General features: G+C 40.1%; 1 protein-coding gene across 5 annotated transcripts in view; it reads right to left on the reverse strand.

Moving 5' to 3' along the window:
* The window catches only part of FNIP1 (folliculin interacting protein 1), a 343,332-nt gene that overhangs the window by 49,939 nt on the left and 276,301 nt on the right, over positions 1-17,092 (reverse strand). For all 5 annotated transcript variants that reach the window (XM_085618038.1, XM_085618035.1, XM_085618039.1 and 2 more), the window contains one exon: positions 9,279-10,695. In XM_085618038.1, coding sequence (XP_085474164.1) covers positions 9,279-10,695 — 1,417 coding nt within the window. The remainder of the gene's footprint in view (positions 1-9,278; positions 10,696-17,092) is intronic.

The raw sequence follows: 17,092 nt of genomic DNA on the forward strand, positions 1-17,092 counted from the left end.
AAGCTATTTATTTTAACACTGTTTCTGGCGAGAGCTGGCTCCTGTACCCACTGCACTCCCTAATTTGTGTGGCAGGGGGAAGAGCCAGAAGGGTGTTAGTAGCATTATTGCCAATACCCACTGAACAACAACAGCTGTTAATTAACCCCTCTTTATATAGACCCTCACCAGTGGCTTAATCCATTACGGCAGGTAGGGTAATTAACAGTTGTTACTGTCCATGGTTTATTTGAACATTCGAGAGTTAAGAAATCCATTGTAAACAGTTGAGAGGCACAGGGCCAATAATCGTATGCTCCACACAGCAGCACTGGTCTTTTAGTTTCTCCAAGTTTATTTTAGAAAACTCTCCTCTGCGTAGGTGGAAAGATCTAATAGCGCTGCAGCTCTTCTGCCTCGGGCTATAGCTGTAGTTAAAGACTAAATAGCTACATTTTGGTAAAGGGCCTGTAAAACCCATGACACTGGTTATAATTCTATAAAATCAACCACATTTGGCTACACACTACAACATACACAGAGGAAAAAATGTGCTCAAAAAGAAAATTCTTTAAAAACAGAGGGATGTCAAGATGTTGAACGCTTTGGTTTGTTTTCTGAGACTGACTTTTAGAAGTCATAAATACTTGCCCAAGAAACAGGATTAAGTTTTCCAACCTCTTGAGTTAAATGTGTTTCAACATTCAATTGTTTAAGTAATTTCCCAAAACTCCATTCCCACTCTTCAACTCCTCGAAACCAACACACTGGTTTCTTATTGCACTTTCTAGCTAGTTGAATGTAGTTTCTCTCTTACACAGGTCATCCATCTTAACAGGCAATGTACTTGGATATCTGTTGTTGAAGATCAGAATCACTTCTTTTCTAGTAGTGGTGGGTGACATTTAATTTAAGAAGGCAAAAACTACGAGTGATGCAACAAAGATTCTACTGAAATACAATACAAAGTTATGGTTCTTCTATTATCACTCCAGACTCAGGGGTTTATAGTCTGAGGAAGACCAACTGGTTGCAGGAACCAAGGACCCAGAAATGGACATAAATTGTACATTACCTTGCCACAGATTAAAATATATTATAGGGTATCTATATAACAACTTCTATTAGTCATGGAGCCTATTCAGAATTATTTTCTTTTAATGCAGGAGGCCCATTTAGAGTGATTCTCTCGCCGTTAGGCCAAGAGATATGACGGCGGTCAAAAAACTCAGGCTGAACTAGAAGTCTGAGGTCAAGCGACGCAAGAAGGAGCTCCAGCAAGAGGCCTGGGACAAACTGACCCAGGCTGCGGAGACACACAATAGTGTTCTCTTTTGGGCAACAGTCAACTGCCCGTTCCTTAAGGATGATATGGTGCCTGAACTCACTTCTAATGTAAATAAGGCTGCCTGGGTAACCCATTTTTCTACTATCTTCAATTCTAACATATTGTCTGAAGACAGTTGTGGTCCATGGTCCTCTATTCCGCTGGATGTTACCACCGCTGAGATCATTTTAAGTATTAATGCCAGTAAAGGGGGCAAGGCGCAGGGCCCAGATGGGGTCCCTATTGATGTGTATAAAGCTGTGCCTGAGTTGTGGGGACCGCTGTTAGCCAATGTATTTAATGTTGCTATTTGCGCCGGGGTCCCACCTACTTGGGGAGAATCAATTATAATACCAATCTATAAAAAAGGTGACAGAGGGGATGTTAAGAACTACCGCCCTATCTCCCTATTAGACTCCTCGGTCAAAATAATGAGCAGGGTTTTATTGGCAAGTTTGGAACAATGGGCTGAAGAAAAAGGGATCCTGGCTAGTACCCAGTATGGCTTTAGGAAGGGGCGTGGAACCGTGGACCAGTGTTTAAATTTAAATCTCCTTATAGGGAAGTATACGCAGGCTAAAACGGGTTCCCTTTATCTCTGCTTTGCGGATTTGAGTAGTGCCTTTGACATGGTAGACCACTCGATTCTTTGGCCCAAATTTCTAGAAATGGGCGCACCAGAAGGCACAGTCGTTTTTCTTGCCCAATTATATTCTAATCTCCGCACTTGTATCCGATATGGCCCCTCAGGGAGTGCACGACAAAGTTTAGGATTCGCCTGGGAATTAGGCAAGGATGTGTTCTTGCCCCACTCCTTTTTACGCTTTTTATAAATGAAGTAGATGCTGTTTTAAAGGGGGTGAGCGCCGATGTTCCTAAGACTGATGGCCTTGACGTACCGGTACTGTTATATGCTGACGATGCCGTGTTATTGGCAAGGACTCCACTAGGGCTCCAACATTTGATGGATAGTTTTTCTGTTTTTATTGAAAATAGAAAACTACTCATCAACAAAACTAAAACTTTTATTATGACCTGTGGGGCAGGGTCTAGGAGATCCCAATCCTATTTTTTAGATGGGACAAGGTCCAACAAGTAGATAAATTCTGCTATCTGGGTATTACTTTTGGTAAGGACAGCAGATGGACCCATGAAATCACTAATGTACGGACTAAGATGGTGAAAAGTGCCCATGGTGTTTTTAAGTTTGCTGCTAAATTAGGAGAAAGGCGTATTTGGGATAGGCTACAAATCTATAAAGCTCGTAGCGTGTCTACTTTCCTCTATGGTGCAGGGGTTTGGGGATATTCATCCAATAGCATTCTACAACTAGAGGAAAATCTTTTCCTCAAAAGGTTACTGTGCCTACTACCCAAATCCACTTCAAACGAATTAATCCATAGAGAGTTAAGTGTTTATCATTTATCTGATATGATCGCCTTAAAGCCATTAATGTTGTGGCGATCAGTTTGGCTGAAGGATGAGACTTCCTTAAACAGGGCAGTAGTCACTGACTGTCTTTCCCATGATAACTATCTCAACATTCCATGGCTAAAATATGTTGTCTCTAGTTTTAGAGATATCTATGGATTGGATGTTACTAAGGATTGTTATGCTGCCTCAGTTTTGTCTAAAGTTGAGATGAAGAATATTTTTATGACCTATTGGGGGGAGAGACGGAAGGTGAGGGCTGGTCCTTTAGTTACCAGCATACTCTATAACAAACATGTGGATGGAGATGGGTATCAAATCTATCTCAGTAATGTTACCAGAGCTTCCCACCGATTTGTGTTGACCAGACTAAGACTTGGTATTGTACATAAACTGGTAGCCTTCCCCTCTCCTAACTCACACCCGGTAGGACCCTGTCCCTGTGATGGTACCTCTGCACAAAGCACTTTGCATCTACTTTTAATATGTAAATTGTATTACCATTTGCAAATTTACTTTTTAAAACCAATTTTTGTGAAATATGGTGTACGTACTGTGCACGATTCTATGAAATTGCTTTTTAATATGCGTGAAGTAGATATGTTTTTTTACTGCTACCTACCTTTTTAAATGTATTCAAACAAGGAAAAGTCTGATGTTTTAATCATTTGTAAGGCTCATTTGTATCACTGTATCTAGAATGATGCTATTTGGTGTTGTTGATTATATATGCTTTTATGGTCATTATTGCAATGCATCGAATAAAGCTTTATGAATTGAATTGAGTGATTCTCTCAAAGCATATATATACGCATTATATTCTGGTTAAGTAATTTAAATACCTTTGAGTATACTCCATTTGACAAACAGATGTATACAATGCACGTACAAATACACACACACACACACATATATATACACACATATATATATATATACACACACACACACATATATATATACAGACACATATACATACAGACACATATACATACACACACACATATACACACACACACATATTCACACACATACACATATATTCACACACACACACACACACATATATTCACACACACAAACACATATATATATATATATATATACACACACACACACACATATTCACACACGCGCGCATATGCATACATACATACTGGTTTATCATATGCATTAGTTATACACAAACTATTTTAATCATAATATGATGGGTTCAATCCATGTACTGAGAGAAAATCACTCTGAATGGGCCTCATGATTACTTGTAAAGTTGATTTCCTCTGCCAAGTGGGCAGAAAATGCATTTTGAGAGACAACAGGCAGTGTTTTCTCATGTCAGTTATGTTGTATTGTGGTAATAAATTGAAATCTTACCTTTGCGGTGTGATAATTGATAAATATGTGAATGTAAGTTTATTCGTTTATTTGCTCTATATAACGTGTTACTGGACCACATTTATTTTCAATGGCAAGTCATGTCATATAGATGTGTGAAGAACAAAACAGTGACAAAAAGATTTATATAACACAATTGGTGTGCAGTAAACTTGCAAGAATTCATGAGCATGCACCCACTGTTTTGACATTATAAATCGGTGTTATTTTCAAGAACTAGCAAATTTCTGTTAATTTGCAAGTTTCAGGTACACCTACAACAATAACAAAAACAAAAAAAATATATATAAGGAGCCACTGAAAGCAGGAATGAAAGGCAGTTAGAGCGAGGACCCAGCATCCAAAACTGGCTGAGCAGAACCAAAAACAAGGTTGGCCATCCACAGCGGGTTAGGCATGGGGCATGACCGCAAGACAGGCTTTGCAGTAAAACCCCTGCTGAAGGCAATGCACAGCAGCGATTGGGAATAAAGCATGCCATAAAATAACCCTAGAAAATCTCCAAAAACATCCAGCTAGAAATGACCTTTGATTCTGCATCAAATGCATCAAACTACTTAACATGGTTCACAGCACTCGCAATGCAAGCTATAACTCATGTCACCTGCCACACCTATTCTCCAATAGCAAGCTAGGAAACATGGTGTGTGACATCAGCTATGGCAAACGTTGGGCGTGCCACGAACCACAACTGGTGAATTTCAGTACTTTTAGATGCTTGAGCAAGAACCATAACTCAGTTTTTGTGTTTTTCAGGAAAAATATACATCTATATATCTTTATATATTGCAGCTCCAGTCCACCAGACTGTACTTAGCACTCCAGATCGGGTGTCGGCCTGATCGCGTGGCGGTGGTGCCCGTCTTCTAAAATTGAATTTAATGAAGTAAATTAAATATTCAATGTATAAATGTAGGCTCATACAGAGCTCAATTCTGTGATGTTTCACACATTACAACCACGTATTTGTAAAAATGAATTGACAAAATTATATATTCTGAGAGGAACATATGTTCATATAGAACCTGATTTATGTATTTATATGAACAAATCCAGAGTATGCAATCTAGGACTATGGTCTTTAGTAAAATAATCATGTCACAAATGATCTAATTAAGATGATTTGGATGTTAATGTAAGATTATATATAATTGAATGGCTAGTATGGCCTTAATGATATTAAGCTCTATATATGCTCATTCAGAGCGCAATTGTGTGGATACTCGGCTGTCTGTGTGCCAATGAATATTCTATCACTATATTATGGATATTTTAAATAAAAATCGTAAGGTAAATCGATAAATGAATTGTGATTTTATAGAGATCAACATGTTCAAAGATGGCACTCGTGAAACAAATTGTAGACTATGTAGCAAACATTAGTCCTATGTTGTTGTTCATGAATTCATGACGTTTCAGGGAGCCACAACAGATCGCATGACTTAAATACACAGCAGTACTGTTTGAATATTGAAAGTTGAAAAAGGCACAAGCCGAAACGCGTCCATGATTAAATTAAGTTATTCTCCTGTCTCGCGAGTGCGATCTATTCTTTGCAAGTGCAAGATGGATATCTATATATATCTTTATCTATATCTATATACCTATACATTTGTGTGTGTGTGTGTGATGGCAGTGAAACGAAATGTGGCACAATAAGACTATTTTGAGAAACTGCTCTAATATAAGTACACTCACACGTTTATTACAAAATTTCAAAGGTCTAATTCAAGTTTACCACCACAGTACATCAACACGCACATTAGAAAAAGACTTCACTGCCTCACAGATTGCATGGAACAATTGCTTTATACAAAAAAAATATACTAATATGTCACAAGGTCTCTGCAATGGGCTTGCCCCATGCAGAACAAATTTAATCCCTTGGTTCTTGCTTTTGGTGAAGTATTTTTTTGTTAAAACAAGTGAAAAATGACTATGGCATAAACCATATATGCAGTGGTGCAAGGTATAATCAATTTTATTACCTTTGCGGAGGCAGGGGAAGGGCATCATCACCTACTTGAAGCGTTGTGTCGGAGTCAAAGCCCCAGCCCACACTCAACAAATTGTAATAAATACCATATTTCTCGGCATGATTACATACATAGTTAAAGTTTATACACATAAAAAAGGGTATATGCGCAGCTATGATTGCAAATTAAACTGACTAAAAAAAAAATACATTTCCAAATTATGGTTAGGACCGCAATCTAAAAACTCACAACAGTTATGCAAATCATAATTTGCACACCAAAAGCAATGCTCATGACCTAACACTTGTTGTGACAGATGCTAACACAAATTCAAGTAATCTTACTGATGAGATTACATATAATACTAGCAGCTTTTAACACTTAAAGAGCCAACTGTGAGTGCAGATGTATTGATTTGTGTAAATATTTCTATTTAACTACATTGTGCTTTTAAGCCTGGTTATTTATTGATATCAATATTGAAATCATAAGCATTGCATTTGGTGAGCGAGTTGTGGTTTGCATTAATGCTGTGAGTTATGGATTGTGGTCCTCATGCAACAAATCGGACCTCAGTAGTCTAAAAGGTGTCTTGCTTTTGAGGAGATAAGAGCTTTAAATTGGATAGCAAATCCTTACATGTCTATTTAGAGCCATCAGAAAATTCTAAATCTGTTTTAAGAACACATATTTGAATGGAAAAGATGGAAAGACATACACCAGAATGAATGGCTTGGAGTTCAGCATGACTTCAGCCAGAGCACCCATTTTTGGAAACCCAAGACTGTAAAACAGTAGGCACTCTGTGTTCAGGAGAGTTATAAAGAAAGCCAACCAAGAACACAGCCATGCCTAGAAAGATGTTGAAACCACATCTGGATTAAGGCCACACTCTTACTTAAGTGTAAGATGGCTACCGACTACAATCCCTTCAATATTACTTTACCTTGGAAAATTAGGCGCATGGATGTAGATGCTGGTCAGAATTGTATAAAGCCAAAACATCAGCTTTTCTCTGTGCAATTTCAATAAGCCCATTACTTTGCACTGGTTCACTTAGAGCCAGGGTGATGACAGTAAATGTCAGAACCAAAACGGTCAAGAAAAACATTACAAGGCTACTTGATTGCTCTGCGCTACAAAAGACTGATGTGAGATGCCTATCATTTCCCACCAATAGGTGTTCACATTTTTAAAGCTCTAAATGCAATCCACCTCCTGCCAGAGAAGCATCTTTTCAATAACAACTTGACAATCCTCTTTAGGCTTTTGACCTGCACTCGATACAAAGCCAGATCACCTTCGAATGTGTCAGTTAAACTGGGCAATGGGGCCCATTGAGACTACAGCGATCACTCCACAGAACTCATTTATAGCCTAGCCTGTCATAGCCACAGAATGTAGAACACCATAAGTGTACCAATCTATCACCTGAACCAACTTATCTGGCACACACATAGGAATCATGTATTTTAGTCTCTACATGTGTTCCTCCGACGTCAACCCTTTTATCATTAGTGTGTCCATCACTGTCTCAATACACTGATTTTCCTTGCCTGGCTTAAAGCTTTGACTTTGGGAGGTGAAGGGAAAACACCTGCTCATGCAGTAGAGCCACTGCTTTCGCTCATATGCTAGCAACAAACAGAATGAGTATGTAGAATAGATTCAATTTCTAGTATGCATTATATAAGCTGCACATTGAGTCACATAGGCAGGGTCCGCCAGCAATGTGCAGACAGAAGATCATGTTGCTGCTTTTCAAATCCGACTCAGAAATAACCGAAATTGCCTCTAGGAAAGAACACTGACAATCGCTTGCAAATCCTATGAAAGAGGGCATCAAATAGCAAAGGCCACTCTGAAATTAAGGCGGCATAAAATTTCAAAACCACGCAACAAGCCGGTTTCCAACATATATTTTAAGAGTGGTGCATGGTCTTAGGATCTAATATACTGTAATCAAAAAAGGGATTGTTTTCAATTATATCAAGAAGTTGACTTATTCATGATACAATGAATGACAGCCAAATGCTTACTTCGGATATCAAGGAAATAATCTTCTAAACCAACAGTTAATAAGAGTATTCTAGGTATGATGACATTAACACAAGTAGAACAAATAACTTTTAGACTGAGAGGTCAAGAGGATCGATTCAATTACATATGGGAATGTTTTTGTTTCAAGAGAAATGTAAATTATGTTGATAAATTGGTTGATATGTCTCATTCTTCTAACTCCTAAGATCCCCTCTCCCTGGGTGTTTCCTGAGAGTCTAATGCTTCACCTTGTCCACAAGTACTGTCTAAGATAATAGGCTTTTGTAAATATTTGACAGAAAGGTTTATAGGATTTTGCTGTTAATACCTGATCTTTATGAAGATAGGACTTGGCAAAGTAGTTAAGATACAGACATAAGTAGGTTTTACAATTCTACTAAAAGGGGCATGTTGCACTTATGTTTTAGTCTTCAAATTCATAGTTCTGAGGTAATAAGAAATATGGTTATATCACCCATCAAACTGCTATGCTAAATATATATGAATTAATCGACATATGAGACTGATTAACATGCTTCTCTTTGCTTTTGAATAAATACATGCCATGGAAAACCAGGATGTCTATATGCTATCCTAAGTTGATCTTTTAGAAATCTTGAATAGACACCCGCTACATTACTGAAGTATGATGGAATCTGTCACAGCTGTGCCACAAGGCAGTGCGGCTACTTAACCCCATTATTATAGATGCGTAGAACCAAACATCAAAAAAATATTTCTCTGTTGTGGGTGAAACCATAAATAATGTATAAGCGAGTACCTTTCCTTCTTTAAACACGTTTTACTATACAGAATGATAATCTAACTCTGATTCATGGATAAGTCAGAATTATTCATAACAATATGCATAATCAACAGTGTATAAAGTTCGATTCACTTTTTTCTAAATTACATATAACAAGCTATAAACAATGGCTCATACAAGCAAACAGTTTTGTATCAGGAAAACATGCGTACACATTTAAAAGTAATTCGGCTATATGTTGTGAGGCACTGATGACCAGAAGTGTACCTTTTCCTCACAACAAAAGTGTTGAGGCCAGCGTACTTTGCTACCTATCCACACGCATCTATTCATAGAGGTGACATTGTGAGGAGGTAGATCTTACCCTGGAAAAGGAATTTCATCTTCCTCTGTCCAGTCTTCATTTCCACCACCATAAAAGCCGCTGCTTGATCTCTGCCCCTCATGACCTGCATCTTCGCTTTCACTGTCTCCGAGGGCGCTGTCTGAGCTTTCATTCCTTGGAATATCCCACTCAGGATTGGCAGCAATATCTTTCCCAAAACCCTCCTTATCCCCATAGGGGACATAAATAGATTTCTCCAATTTTTGGTCCCATTCAGCAAAACAGTTTTTGCATAAGTCTTGATTAATTCGGGAGCATTTAAACTTACAAAATTCACTAGGTGCTTTCCATAACTTTGTACACAATCTTTTAGGAAATTGCACCCTACAATTGTGACCCAAAATTACTTTATTATTTTGTGATGCAATATCATCAATAGTCCTGGTTTCTATTGAACCATCATCTGGAAAATACTCATCAAATAAACTGGTGTCAGTTTTGAAAGGGTTCCAATCCGGACATGTGATGGCAACTTTTGGGAACACTTGCGACGTTCCACAAGATTGGGTTTGGTCCTTCTCAGAAGCCATTTCTTTCCTCGGCTTGCTATGATGTTTATTGATTTGCTCTGCCACGGCTTGACTCCTGGTCTCAGTATCAGAGTCTGGTGACATAGAGTCTCCAATGAGGAACATCACCTTGGACTGAACCTGGGAAGATGTACATGGTAATGCTGCAGACAAAGCCTTATCTGGAGGTTTCTTCTCAACAGCTATCCCAGGTGATCTCAAAGCTTCGAGTATTGGCCCAGTGTCTGGCGACAATCTGCTTTCTTCCATTACTGGTTTCACCTTCAAATCTGTCTCTGCTGAGATGCATTTGTCTGTCAGAGCTGATGCACTAATAATTGGAGCTGAGCCTGTACTTATCATGCGCTCCACCTTAGGCTCCAAACAAGGGCTTGAAGTATCTTTATGTAGCCTGATTTGCTCATTATCTTCCCGACCGAAAGAAGGCACAACTTCCTGGGATTCCTTTAAAGGAGTGTTCAACTGTTCATTTGGTGTAGTGGGCGTAGCTTTCGTCTCTTCTTTGGAACCACCACCTTTATCCTGTTTAGCATACAGGGGACAATGGCAACAAACACAGTGACTGTCCATTGTACTTGATTCTTCTACATTTCTCGAAAAGGAACAGCCCTTGTTTTTATGCATAGTGATAAAAACATATTCGGATTCCTCTACTTCACCTTTCTGGAGAGTAGTGGTGATGACGGTCCCCGGTATAACAATGGCTTCGTCTTCACCATTCTCCAGCAAGTGGGTCTCTTGCAGCTCAGAGCACCTGATGAAATATGTGAGAAAATACAGAAGTCGCTGGACAAGTTCCTGTCTTTTGCCGATAACAACTGTTCTTGCAAGTCTGACAGGAGATCCAATAGCGCCATACAAGTCTCCTGTAAATAATAAAACACATTAGTTACATCTTTGGCTTTGTTATTCAGCCTCATTTCATATTAGATATTAATCTTAGAAAAAAATAAAACTTGCCAACTAGTTGGTACTACTAAAACCATGTGCCAGAAGCTGTGCATTAAACACATTTTCTAACCTAACTTTGGTCAAAATTTGATGATAAAACGCTACGGTAGCCCTCTATTATTTAAACATGAAGATCTGTTCAGTGGAAAAATTATGATGTAAGAATGCGCAATGTAGGAGTTGGTTTCTCATGCCATTAGTCAACTTTGCATAAGCAAACATAGGTGAAAAAATACTACATTTTATATTTAAATACAAAAATATTCTAAAAATTAAATACCAAGTTATGACACACTGCAACTGTGCCAATTGGTCTGGCTTAATACTTAAAGTGACTTTTGTGTCATTTATGGGTACTACAAATCTGGAGAGAAAAAAACCCACTTGCAAAGCAATATACAACCACTCTCAACATGGCCTAACAAGAATAGTCAGTGTCGGGCCCTCAAGGGTTCGTCAAAGTGGGTGGCCAATGTCAAAACATTGTCTACTACAGTTATCTGTGGGATTCTATGCAACAGAATACATATGTGGAGGCTCTAAAATAGAGTAATACCAAACCACATCTAAATGCACACCATGCCACCTCAGTTTGGATCCAGCCATATGTAAATCGGTCTTGACCCTGCTCCAATCGAAATAGTACAGCCCGGACTACCGGGCCCTCCCTGAACCAGAACACAAGCAACCTATGACCAGTTTTGCCCTTATAAGGGCTCACAAGCCGGGTATACCTGTTCATGGCCTGGCAGTTCAGGCTGGACTGTTCCCTTAGGAGCACAGTCAAGACTGTGCTTTAGGAAAAGAGCTGGCAATTGTCTGTGCCCTTAATTTATGCCAAGATGGAAGATTCTTAGGTCTCTTTTCTAAGACAATTTGTTTGAAAAATAATTGCTTGAGGACATGAAACCTTAAATAAGGGTGGAGTGATCAGGGCAGAAATATCTACCCCTTTTGCGACACTCCGTTGTGGGTTCACTGTGCCTACAGTAATGTTCACTGGTTGCAGACCTTGTATTCCCATTCCTGTGGCCAATCTCAAACTCTCACACTGCGCTGGGGTTAGCTTTTGAGAATCTTTGTATTATTCCACAGCACTCTAGATGCCCCAGGATGACTGACATTTTCATATCACAAGAAGAAACTGGTTACAACTGTTTGCAGGATTACTCGCCTCTCAATTGTAAATATTAAATATGTTATTACTAAAGGCAAGATGTCTCTCCAAGTACACCCATTATCCGCCGTGCATGGTGATATGTGGAGCCCAAAGGACAGTGCGCCATCGCTGTGCTGGACCGTAGGTAACTAGATCGTGCAATTCCTTTTCTGCTCAAAAGGGGAGGGTTTCAGCATGAGATGGGAAGCAGAAATATTCTGTTGTGAAAACAAATATATCTTAGGGCAACTTCTTTAAAGTGTAAAGAGTGACACAAGCACAACCTGCTGAATTACTTACTTCATAGCTTGGGCTTGCGGCCTTATCTGTGCCAGTTTAGACACAAACTGGAAAATGTTTGAATCGGATGAATTGCACCTGAACATTAAATGCACGTTGAGCAGCCATATGAGGCAAACGTTTATATTAACTCATACACTACAACGTGCAAAACACAAGCTAAAACAAGCTAAGCAAGAGAGCTATGTCCACAATCTCTTCACGAAAGAGGCGCAACTAGAGCCAAACTTCAGGGGGGCTAAGAAAAAATTTCGGGGGGAGGGGGGTAATTATTCCAGCAATAGGCAGAGTGGAGATGCAGGGGCTCAAGGAAGGCGTGAAAAAACAACAAAACCTCACTAACAAGCACATTGTCTTTTAAAGACCTGTGAAGTACTCGGGTGCGGCTGTGTGTGTCTCTGGGAAGCTGTCTCAGCCCGGGCTGCCACACACGACGGGGGCAGGGGGGTCACTAGGCATGTAGATAAAATGAAAACAGGAAAAAGGATTTAATGTGCCTTGTGAAGCAAGTTGGAAGACGTTCAACGATAGCGATCATTCTCCATATGGGTACTAGGTGGCAGCATTGCACCGTGAAGCAATGATCTGCCACACCCCCTATTCAGAGCGCTGTACCACATTACAACAGACGAACTTATTTGCACTCATTTAATGTGCTGCTCCTGTGCCTAACTAATGCTTCCACCCTCCATATTACATTTTCGTTAGACTTCTATTTTTAAGCCTTATCGTTTGTATAAAGACAAGCACGTCAACAATAATTCTGACCGATTCATGAAAAAGAAGCACCTTTTAACCACTTTTTTTGGTGGCATGCCCGGTTTGTTTGACTAAAAGACAAGGAAATATATCAGAGGTACGAAGTACAAACATTTTATCATCTTTAAGATGGTGTATGCAACAGTTACACCTTTCATACAATAATTAGAAACGTTTGCACAATGTTTCAGGAATAACCTAGGTTTAACAGATGAAGAAATTAAGCAAATCCTGGAAGAATTCGAAGCTATGCCTACTGGTGAATGCCTTTGCTTTAAATTTGTCCAGCATGAACTCTTAATTCAAATAGTAAACCAGCTTAAACAATGTCGACTTATAATTTTACGATTATGTGTGCATACACAACTTTCTGCTGGCAGTTTGGTTAATAAAACTATTGCTTCATGGCTTCGAAAATGTAACGGTAGATCGTTAAACTGTGGGAGAACTTACTTGTCCGGCCTTCCATCATGGACTCTGCATGCCTCCAAAGAAAACATGCATTGGCAAAGCCACGCTGGCACTTAGTCAATGCTTATTTTGCTTTGCCACGGTTTTTATGAAACTTTCCTGTGGGAATTACCGGATCTTTTCAATGTGTAAAAAAAAAAAATACACTGCAGATAGCGTAAAAATATTTTTTGCACTCAAAAAGCACACATTGCCACAATAGTCTCCGTTACTGAATGGAACTACTTTATGAATTATGTGCTTCTTGTGAAAGAGCAGAAAATCCTGCTTACTTACCGGTAATCCTCATTACTCTTAGTCTTACTCGTCCTCAACCCAGTCATTACACGTGAGGTAGTATTCACTGACAGGAAACAAAACAGAAAAGGCTTGCTAACTCCACCCACCTTCCTGCCAGGGGCTATAATACAATAGCCAGAACGCAGCACTTCCTGACATACCAAGCACAAAGACCTGACACAGGGAGGGTGGGTGGGAAAGATGACTGGGTCGAGGACGAGTAGGACTAAGAGTAATGAGGATTACCGGTAAGTAATTAGGACATTACCTCTACGTCCCTCGTCCTCGACCCAGTCATTACACATGAGAAACACCAAAGCAGACTCCTCAAAGAGAAGGCCTTTGGAACATTGGTAGAAAAACCAGACATCACACAGGAGAGAAGCACACCACAGTAAATTTAATGACATGAAAATAAATAATTGAGGAGCATCAGATTCCACAGCATGCAAAACACCAAGCCCAAAATTCAAACGGTTACCCAGAGAACTACGTAACTGTAATTCCTAATAAAGGTAGACTCAGAAGCACAAGTCCCAGCACAACAGCTTTCATCCAAAACCAGCCCATTAAAGACAGCCCAGTACGCCGAGACCCCTCTAGAGGACCAGGCCTGGACACCTGAATGACATAGCAAACCTGAGCCCTGATAAGCCCAAAAAAATAGCGGCCTTGATCCAACGCCTAGGGTCAGCCAAGAGGCAACCTTCCCATGGCCCGCCAGACAAAAAGTCACAGTCAGAAGCACCAAACACAGCAGACTTGTCCACATACACAGACAAAGCACGCTTTACATCCAAAGTGTGCAACAAGTGTTCATCAGGAGAAGATGGTGCAGGGTAGAAAGAAGGCAACACCAACTCCTAAGACGTATGAAACTTAGAATGAATTTTCGGAAGAAAACCAGAATCTAAACGTAACACTACAGCATCCTCCATGAACCTCAAGAAAGGGGGAGAACAACGCAAAACAGAAAGTTCCCCCAACTCCCTAGCCAAAGAAATGGCCACCAGGAAAGCCACTTTAAAAGACAATAATTTTACATCCAAAGACAACAAAGGTTCAAAAGGAGAGGACTGAAGAGCATGCAAGACTAGAGAAAAATGCAAGGCAGGCACCGAAGAAAAGACAGCAGAGGAGGAGAGAAAAGCTTATGAACAACCTGGACACCAACAGGCCATCCACAGAGGACAAAGAAGCAGGATCCTTGAAAGCCCGACAACCGCCCACTGGCCCTTCAAAATAAGAGAAAGCAAAACCCTTACTAAAGCCGTCAAAAACAGAACTGCAGAATGTCAGAGTCAGAACAAGAAGTAGAGGACAGATCATGGCTTTCTTGGCTCTCATATCGCACCTCCTAACAGTCCTTTCTGTCAATAGTACAGTAGGTGCATTGTTTTAGAGTCAGGAGGAAGCAGCTATTACGGCTGTATGGAGGCACGAAGTGACGTGTGTGCATACAGCCAATAAAAGTGTGCATGTCTGCCGGGATACCTATTTTTGCGGCCAAAAGTGCAAATTGTGTTCATTGCACCCCACAGCTGAATTTGCTTTTATTTTGCAAATCGCAAAATAACAAAATGCTGGAGGGTTCGAATGTGTGCTAACTAAAGTAAAATATGGTGCTTTTGTCTTCACTTCCTAATCAAAGGTGTAGCTGAGGCTCTGGCCCACAATCTTACTTGCATAAGACGAGAGGACAAATACCTACTGCATTAAAAAATTAACGTAGCTACTAATATATCTTATTTGTTTCAATATCTGTGTACCTTTCACATTGTGTTTTGGCTCAACTAGCCATAGCTTACTACACGAAGGGATGGGTTTGAATTCAGGGGACATGGGTCACAATTAACACAACAGACAGATTTTAATTGCTTACAAATTTAGTGATCCAAATCCCACCAGTATAGATGGTATATGTTTAACCTCTGGTCTAATAGATTGTCTAAATGTATGACAACACATTAATAGGGATTCGAGTATCATAATCACCATGTGAACAGGTCCTTTGTTGTGTACTAGTATTTGAGTGGGGGATGGCCTCTTTTCTGCCCCTATAGCTCCTTATTGTATATGGTCTAGAGAACAAGACTAGACCATTGTTTAGGTTCAACCCAAGGAGGCATGCCTCAGACACATGATAAACATAAGTATCTAAGGTTGATTGGACAGAGGAGATCGTGTTCTTTCTAATAAGGCACTCAACGCCTGAAATCCTGCCAGAGGACTATGGCAGGCCCACCTTAACCAGGAGCAAGTCTTGTGGACACACTGCAGGGCAATGCTATAGGATAGTGTATTATGAGGTCTTAGTGACACATGGATGTGATGCAGTGGATTCAAGACCCTAGAATCGATTGAGCGGTGGATGTTAGCATGATTTGGAATTTGCGTAATTCTGTTGGTTAGTACTCCTAACATGTAGTGTATTGTGGCAGGAGATCATTCTAAAGAGGCAGATAAAAGGATTAGCATCATTGAACTGGAGTTAATTGAAGTGGAACCCTGTCGCTTCAAGGGCATGCAGCATGAGGGGTTAGAGTTAATTTGCCTCAGATATATTTTGGGGCTAGGGTCTCTAGGATGCAGTGCAGCATGTTTGGGACCATGTAGTGCTGTTAGGTGAGTTTGCATCCCTAGGATGCAGCACACTAGGTGTGTGACCCTGAAGGGCCTTGTGGTGGGGCACTCCTAGGACGAAGTGCAGTGTGGCATTTTAACATCCAATGACAGGTGTGGAATATGAGGGAGGTATGGTTACTACCCAAGGATACTGTGCAGTGTACTATGTCAGGATCCTAAGTATGCACATACAGGACACTAGAGAAGCATATGTAGCACCTTTAAAAAGGTGTAGGTGTCCAATGTCCACGATGCACCACAAACAAAATAGTGATAAGAAACATTCCTATGATCCAACATTCCATCTAACCCGGTCATTCATGTCCTCTACAAATAAATAATGAATATCAGGTTTTAGAGAATGTATGGGTTGAGAATGTGCAGTACTTAAACAGAATACATCAGTGTGTCCCTCAATCTGTTCCTTTAAACTTCCCAATTTCTGACCAAGACGAGTAACAGGGGTCCCTATGAGGGATGTAGGACTTACAGTGATATCTCCAAATGTCTGAAAGAGAAATACAGCACTGCTGCATTGAGTTGTTTGTTCTGCATTTCTCTCAGCTGCGATGAGGGGTGTCGGCTTCCCTTGGCAGGGTAGTGGTAATATGGCGAGTTTCAGGGAGCCAATGCTCATTAAGCTACCACTTTACAGCCTAGGCGCAGTCCAACAAAGATGCACCTTTAAGCTCTCTACAGAGTACTGACTTGGGGCCAGG

Source organism: Triturus cristatus, chromosome 7 (genome assembly GCF_964204655.1).
Source record: "Triturus cristatus chromosome 7, aTriCri1.1, whole genome shotgun sequence".
NCBI classification, from domain to species: Eukaryota; Metazoa; Chordata; class Amphibia; order Caudata; family Salamandridae; genus Triturus; species Triturus cristatus.